General features: G+C 36.7%; 1 protein-coding gene across 11 annotated transcripts in view; it reads left to right on the plus strand.

The window, feature by feature from the left end:
- The window catches only part of Adam22 (ADAM metallopeptidase domain 22), a 179,251-nt gene extending 171,486 nt beyond the window's left edge, over positions 1 to 7,765 (plus strand). For 10 of the 11 annotated variants that reach the window (XM_069996408.1, XM_069996413.1, XM_069996407.1 and 7 more), the window contains 2 exons: positions 682 to 805; positions 1,773 to 7,765. In XM_069996408.1, coding sequence (XP_069852509.1) covers positions 682 to 805; positions 1,773 to 1,793 — 145 coding nt within the window. In that variant the 3' untranslated portion in view covers positions 1,794 to 7,765. Of the gene's footprint in view, positions 1 to 681; positions 806 to 1,772 lie in introns of those variants that run through there. The other variant, XR_011366912.1, reaches the window with a different exon arrangement.
- Positions 7,766 to 8,155: the final 390 nt, after the last annotated feature.

Consider the following 8,155-nt stretch of genomic DNA (forward strand, 5'->3'; position numbering starts at 1 on the left):
CTCAATATAATACACCATTGCTTCCCCAGCAATGCAGATAGTAGGGATGAATCAGACCATTTTTGTATGTTCTCATCAGACTTTGTTTGGCTGGAACTCTGCACTCCTTACTGCTTGCATGTTTACTAATTTATTATCAAAACCTCTGTATTTGCCTTTGTTCCTTCACAACTAACACACTGGCCTCTGAATGCATGAGTATTATGTAAATTAGTGTCTGTAGCAACTAATATATATATATATATATATCAGTGGTAATGTACTTTAAGATCTTAAGTATAATAATTGTGCTTAGAAACATTTTTATCAAGTGGTAAAAGTATGGCAGACTATTAATATAATGTGTACTTTATCATTATGAGCTCTTAGAATAATTTTATCCCTTATTCATATTAGCTTTTCATCTATTCAATAGGGAAATTCATTATCATCTTTCTAGTTGAAAAGTATGGTTCTCTGTTCTAGCACTTAGGAAGTCTACGCAGTCACAGAATTAGGATGCTAAAACTCAGCAGTGTAGTTCTAGGAATGACAGAGCAATCTTCCTAGTAGCTAAAACTTTCTACTAGATGCTTATCAAAGTAGAAGTCAGAAGGTTTGTTCTGAACAAACATTTCAGATATTTGAATCTGAAATTAGGCAATCACATGATACTTATTTTGTATGTTCTCAACATCTCAGGACTTTATCTCCTGCCAAGTCTCCTTCTTCATCAACTGGGTCTATTGCCTCCAGCAGAAAATACCCTTACCCAATGCCTCCACTTCCCGATGAGGAGAAGAAAGTGAACCGACAAAGTGCCAGGGTATGTGATAGCTTCTTCCATCTGCTTACACACGTGGCTATTACCATTTATCTCTGAGTTCACATTCTAAAAGAAAATCTTGTTTTACCTTCTTTATTCATAAGAAAGTGAGAAAAATTAAATTGGAAAATTAGAAGATCCTTGGGTTTTCCAGTTCAGGTTTACACCTACCAAACAATTTGTATTGATAGATTCTAGAGATCTTTGGTATATACTAACGTCATTACTATATATGTATATCTTTCATTACTCATTGTAGTCAAATACATTAAGATCTGGAATAGATAAACGTCAAGTATATAATTTACTTTACCAGTTTTCTAATTCCAGAGCAAAGTAATTTAGCCTCCTTTCCATGCCTGGATTGTGAGCTCAATTTAGGCATTTCACCAGCTAATAACTCAATATCATTTTAGAAATAGGAAATGGTGTCAGAAAATCAGTTCAATGCCTTGACAAAATTGAGAAATGGAAACAAGGAAAAAGGAGATAAGAAAAAATGTAATTTAAAAAATTAATATTACAAATGATATGAGAAAATAGCAGTTTTTGTGTTTAAAAACTTCCTTCCTTTTTCCTCCCTCCCTCCTTCTCTGCCTTCCTTCCTTCCTTCCTTCCTTCCTTCCTTCCTTCCTTCCTTCCTTCCTTCCTTCCTTCCTTCCTTCCTTCCTTCCTTCCTTCCTTCCTTCCTAACTTCCTTCCCTTTTTTTCCTTCTTTTCTTTCATTCTCTCATTTCCCTTCCCTGCTCTTCCCTCCCCTCCTGTCCCCTCCTCTTCTTTTCTCTTCTCTTTTTCATGAGAAAAAGAGCTAACAGTTGAAACGTTTATTTTATCCGTTTATTGACTTTGCTAGGTTGTGCAGCTATAATCACATATGTGTCAATGGAGTTACCAACTCATTCATCTTCATAATGCTGGCTTCTTTGTGTTTTCCCAATGTTCATTTTTGCTTTCCTCTATTGTGCAGCTATGGGAGACATCCATTTAAGATCAACTGTTTACATGAGACACATCAAAACTGTTTACTTCAACTTTTGTAGAAATCCAGCCTCCCACAATCACTGCAAATCTGCAAATCTGTCTGCTCTTCAGTCATCACAAGACCCTCTGAGATGCCTAGAGGAGAGAAAGCCACATCTCACACACGGATACCATTTTCTTTTTGTCATTGGCTTAAGATTCAACCAAACCATGAAAAGAACACTGAAATGTCACACTAAAACACAGAACAATAAAGGTACTGGTATGCTAATGGAAAAACCTGCATGACAGATATATGTAGAAATATCAGTAAACTCACATGACCCAAAATGTAGCAAGTTTCCCAAGGGACAGTAGTGGATTCAGAACCTGACATTCTGAACCCCATGCTCATTGTAAACAGTAATGCTGTGTGCATGAACCCTCTGTTTATTGTTCTCCATATTTAAGGAAACAACATCCCATAATAGAAACTAGCATGCAGGGCTAAGGCATATAGAATTATTCTGCAGGACTTTAAAGCTTTGAGAGGCCAATATCCCATGCTAACTTTAAACATGTATTTTTATTTTACTTTTTTTTACTTTTCATACTTATATCAACATACAAGGACAATTGTACATATGTAAACATTTTTAAAATTTTAAAAAAGCAGCTGTTACACACAAGTGTATTTTGCCAAATGCCTGAAAGCAGTGAATCACAGTCACATCAATGTCCTCCATCAATGGTCTTCAAAGAGTATAAGCAAATGGTGTTGTAAATATAGTGGTCAATGCTGTAAATGTGTCTTTCCATAACTGATATATGTCTAAAATGTGATAGCCCTTTAAAATGTGTACCGTCTGGAGGCAATTTCATCGAGTGATTGAGTAGGAGAAGGAAATGTCCAGCAAAACTTCTTCCCTGCATAGCTTCTGGAGTGTAATACAGCTGTCAGACTACCTGAAACAGCCTTTCACTGATGGATTCCTTAGGAATTAGCCAGTGTGTCCACCTCTCACCCAAGGGCACATAGTGCCTGCTACAGTGACTGTTTGGTACCAGAGGGCATCAGCTAGTCTCACTGGGAGGCCTCCATAGTGTGTCCTGCCGAGACAGAGCCAGATGCACCAGGCAGAGACCACAAGCTGCCTTTGAATTGGTAGCTTGCATCTAACCAATACTCCCATCTTTTGAGACCAGAAGTTTTTATTCCTGGACAGATTTTTTCAGCCACCCCTTTTTGCCAAAGGAATGGCTTATTTTAACAAAAACACCTTTCACACTGCTTATTAAGGTATTTGTTACTACTGGGATGTGAAGTCTAGCCTTGACTTTGAAGTGAGATGATGAATAGTTCTCCTATTTGAGCTGGAAAGCCTCAACGAAATCTAAAGCCATAAGGATGTAGTAATGGTGAAGTTACACACACCTGGAAGTGAAAAGAATCTGGTGGTGTCAGCCCTATAAAAATCAGAAAAATGAGAATACATTTAAACGCCTTCTTTAGAACAAGAGCTTAATAGTTGTAATACAGCTCTAGTGAGGTCTGAATTTGATCAACCACATGGTCTACTGCAATGTGTACTTCTGAGTTCATCCCCCTCCCCCCCCCCAAACCCTGTATTTTTTCTTGAGAGGAATGGAATCAGCAGACAAGATTTCAGAAATGTCATCTAAATTTGAGTTCTTCCTGTAATGTCCATGGGAAAGTCTACTTCATCTTCATGTATAATGATCCTTTGAAGCCCACATTGAAGGACCAGTTTCAAGGCAATGTTTTCCGCTTTGTGCTCCTGTCTTCTATACTGGACCTCTCTTCTGAATGTTTGAAAGGCAATTTAACTATCTAAAATCATACAGCATAAACAGTATTTTTGACAGGAAAAGGATGATAAGAAATGATGTGGCTGTAGATACCTCAATAAAACTGTCAGACCAAGGTTTAGGTGATGGTTGGCCAGTGGTGTGTGTAAGCTCAGGCCAAGTACAGAAGGAGAGACAGATGAAGAGGTGAAGCACGGAAAGGAACTTTTGACAAAAGACCACTTTAAATGTGCACCAAATGTTTTCTGGCATTGAGTGTATAAAAAGCTATGTTATAGGGTTTATTTTGACTATAAAAGAGATTTGAATATAGATTTGAATATTTGAATATAGATTTGAATGTAAGGTGCCTCATGTAAATATGCTTCCTAGTTACAGTTATACAAGCACTAATTTGCAAGAATACACAAATGGCTTAATTGACTGATTATTTAATCTACCCATCAATGCATCCATCTATTCATTCTTAACATCTCAATTTTTAACTGAAATTATTTCAAATGGAAAATCATTATCATGTGCCTTTTGGGAGATAAGGTCACCATAGTGCTGTACAGTTTGTAACAATCCTCCTTCCTAATAATCTTCATAAGAACAGAAACAAAAGAGGTTTTATTTAATTCGCAGAGATCAGGATTTTAGGAATATAATAGCTTTAATGTTCTATTACAACTACATACTCTATTTCCTATGTTTAAACATTCTTGGAACTATTTTGGGACTTCTTTGACAAGTTTTTGTCTTGATGAATAGTTTTAAGAAGTATCTATGTGTGTATTTATGATTGGCATACTTGAGTATTACATCTATGTTTGCTTTTAATCACTGAGGTAGATAGAATGGACCCTTGGCACCAAATAAAAGCACAGCAATTAATTCTTACATATCTATTTCGAAGAGAATCTTTGGGGACACATAGTTTGTAACTAATATTTATATTCCCCTGTCCACTATGGATAGCCAATAAGCAGAGAAGAGCAGTTATTTGCCCTTTATGTTCCATTGTATGCCTTTCCCCCATGTTTTCTTTTTTCTTAAGTTATGGAGATAGAGAAGAGCTCAGATGGACAACTCTTCTGCTGGAAGTGTTCCATTTACCAATGTCAGTAGAGTCGGAACTGCACGAAGGAACATTTCTGTCTCTAACAAAATGTTACCAGGGGAGCTCTGGGATATCAGGGGACCTTAAGGAATGGGATAGCCAGACACTGTTCTCTGTACCCAGCCACTTTCTTTAGATGGGAAGTAAAGTCAGCTAGCTAAAAAATGGTCCTACTCATAGGCCGTTTGTGGATGGGAGTAGATGAATACTTCTTCAAACAGCTCAGCACAGTGAGGTTTCTAAATTAGCTGCAGCTGCTATATTAGTAAAGAAACTTAGCACCTCTATTAGGCATAACCTAAAGAAAATATTGTTCCCTAAAGAAAATATTGACAGGACATACAGCAAAAGTAGGGTTAAAATGGCATACTTCTCAGTTTAAAGTTGGTGCTTTACTAAGAATCACTGCAGTTTCTCTTTTCCTTTTGCTTTTTAAGGTTTCTAAAATTGTGCTTGTAAATGTGGTCAGTCCAGCATAGGATTCTGAATGTACGTTTAATCAGGTTTCTAATAGAAGCTGCTTTGAAGATAAAATTAATATCCTTTGTACTTCTATAGAAAGACTGTCTGAATTCCAGGCTAGTCTGACATTCTACATTCTTGTCTATTGATCCTATTGCCTATTTGCATAATTCCATCCTGTCCGTAGTCCTAGATCTTGTGACTCCTTTGTTACCCCTTAAGCAAGCTTTGTTCTTGTGAGTCATCTTTGAAGCAGAGGAGGTATGTGATTTCCACTCACTTCTTTGAGTCTTTCAAAATTGTTTGTTCATTTACTTGTTTTACCCTTCCATTTCCTTTTGTCATGTAGTTCTAACTTAGCCTCACATACACACAACAGTGTAAATATTTTCTTATGTTGTTCAACATAATAAGTTCTTATCTTGCTCAAAGGAAAGATATTAGGTACTTCACAAAAATAAAGTTTGGAATTAAGAGAACTAAAGAGAAAGAAGCAGCTGCTTGGGATGCTGTTACAGGCTGCCACTCATGCCCAGCAAGGGCCTATGTAAATAGCATGCTACTAGTTGGTGAGTTGGCATGGATATCCCACGACTTTCATTTCCAGCATATCTTCTACTTTTTATGCTCCTAATTGTATACTTCCTCTTTGCTTTTGCCTTCTTCTAGAATTTTTACCAAAATTATTTTCCCCCATAAATGTAAGCACTCAAAATGACTGTCATGTTCTTGCTCTATAGGATACCATTGATAAAAAGCTGACATTTCCATGAAATGGGGCTTAAAATAGGTTTCAAATATTTATTCCCCTCATCTGAGATATTTACTTTTAAATGATTCAGACTAGAAGGCTACTCTGATTTTAGATACGCATCTTGTCACCTGGCACCAGGGAACAAGGGATTTTGATGAACAACTCCCCCTATATGCTGTACTGAGGCACCCAGTCTACCATTTTGAAAGTGACTTGTGGTAGCCTTTTCTGCCTCCCACAGTTCTGGTTGTATGAGCAGCCTGCTGCTCAGGTGGATCTGGTAGGAAGTGTTGGCACATGCTTCTACCATATGCTTTGGGGCACTTTCAGTTCCAAGACTATTCCTACCACACCTGCAGATGCAGAGCAAACACGCACTTTCTTCCTATTTGATTCATTGTTTTGTCAGTTCCCAACATGGAGCATCTTCATTTTGTAAGCAGAAAAGCAAAATAAACCACCAAAACAAAAAAAAAAGGTTGCATAATTAGTTATGCCTTTTATATTATGTTAACTCTATAAATGCTTCATGGTTGAGTGGTTATATCCCTGTTGTGTTGTTCATAGATCCTGCAACATGCTGGGAAAATGCTTCAGGGGTGGCAGGACTTTGGTGAGGGGCATTGTCATTTTGTGTCCCTAAGTATCCTTGGAATAAATCCAGAAAATTTTTGTTTTATTGTTTTATTTTACAAAGAAGTCAAAGAATGAGACTAATCAATTTCGTTAAGATTATGTATATACAAAACCATCATAGCTTTAGAGTTTATGAAGGTTAGTTTTCCTCATATAGTCACACATACATCTTTACGCATATACATATGGATATATGTGTATAGGTAGATATATGCATATGTATATATGGGTATAAATATGCATGTGTGTTTATATATGGATATACTTTATGGCCTAGGCTTTGCTTTAGTGAGTTTCAGATGGGTGATTTGTGTTTTTGATGGTTAAACTCTAATATACTTCAAATAGCCCAAATCTTTAAATATAGCGGTGCTAAATTTTATCAGATAACACAATACAGAAAGTGCTGAACTATTACATTTAGTAATAACACCAGAGTTCCTGCTACATGATACATGTATATCACTGCCTGATTAGAAACCCCACTTTTCTTTTATAATCCAGCACAAAATCAAACTGTGATTCTGCAACCAGTCTTTTTAATGGGAAAAAAAAATTGACACAATACTTTTGTTTTGTATGGGAAAATTTTTTTTTACACGAACTGCAAAAGTGCTTAGCAAAAGGCTCAAAAGGTACTAAGCATGCACTTTTTTTTTAACTTGTTGGAAAATTTGCCCCTTTAAAATAGCATCTCCAAGAGACAACTTTCAGAAAATGGGGATTCTACCACATCAAAGCAATTTTTGTTAGCCAGTGTAGGTCTGCCCTAGTGTTTCCCTCATCCATCCTTTCAAAGGATGATTTCCATCTGCAGCTGATGCGAGTTTCCCCAGATGAAGTGTTAATAGCAGCATGGTTTCACTTTGGCAACCAGGTATTCATGTGTATATAGATTCACACCATTTTAACATTCTGCTTCTCTGCATTTCAGATTCTTATGCTACTTTAAATATTACTGGGTTTTGGCAAACATCAATGGATATGTATATGGTGACTGCTTTCCTGAGCAAGCGTGATTTGTTTTATGGCTGTTCAAGTTGTAAAGTTGTTCTCATATTGTAGGTACACAAAATTTTGTTTTTAAAGGTCACTGTAACTTACGGATCAAATTTCTGGCACAATTTTATTAGTGTTCACTTCTGAAGCTAATAAGATCCAGTTTTCTATGTTACTCTCATTGTAACATCAATAAAGTGACTTTCAATAAAAGATTCATGTTATTTTGATGCATGACTCCCTTTAATTTTTGTTTTTTTAGCCTCCTGACCAGTTCTCTTTCAGAAGCTGTGTAGGTACTATTACAGAGTTGTTTCTTTTCTGTTCCACACTGTGCCAGATGAGACCACGACTGTGGATATGTAAAACAAAGCCTGCGTGCTCAATTTCGTGGGTAGTTTCCTCAGCAAGGTGATATGACGTTTCCTCTACTCATTCTCCTGCCTTGCCTAAGTTCTTCTCTGTTCGAATGAGGATTTACCTCTTGGATGCTGTCCTGTAGCCCAGGCACTGGTATTTACTAAGCTTACCTGTGTAGCTTTCTAAAACACCGATTGATTTCAGATGGGTTCAGTTTAAGTTCATAAGTTCATTGCCTAAAAATAAT

The sequence above is a fragment of the Dipodomys merriami genome, unplaced genomic scaffold (assembly GCF_024711535.1).
Source record: "Dipodomys merriami isolate MVZ:Mamm:240054 unplaced genomic scaffold, mDipMer1.0.p SCAF_5, whole genome shotgun sequence".
Lineage (NCBI taxonomy): Eukaryota > Metazoa > Chordata > Mammalia > Rodentia > Heteromyidae > Dipodomys > Dipodomys merriami.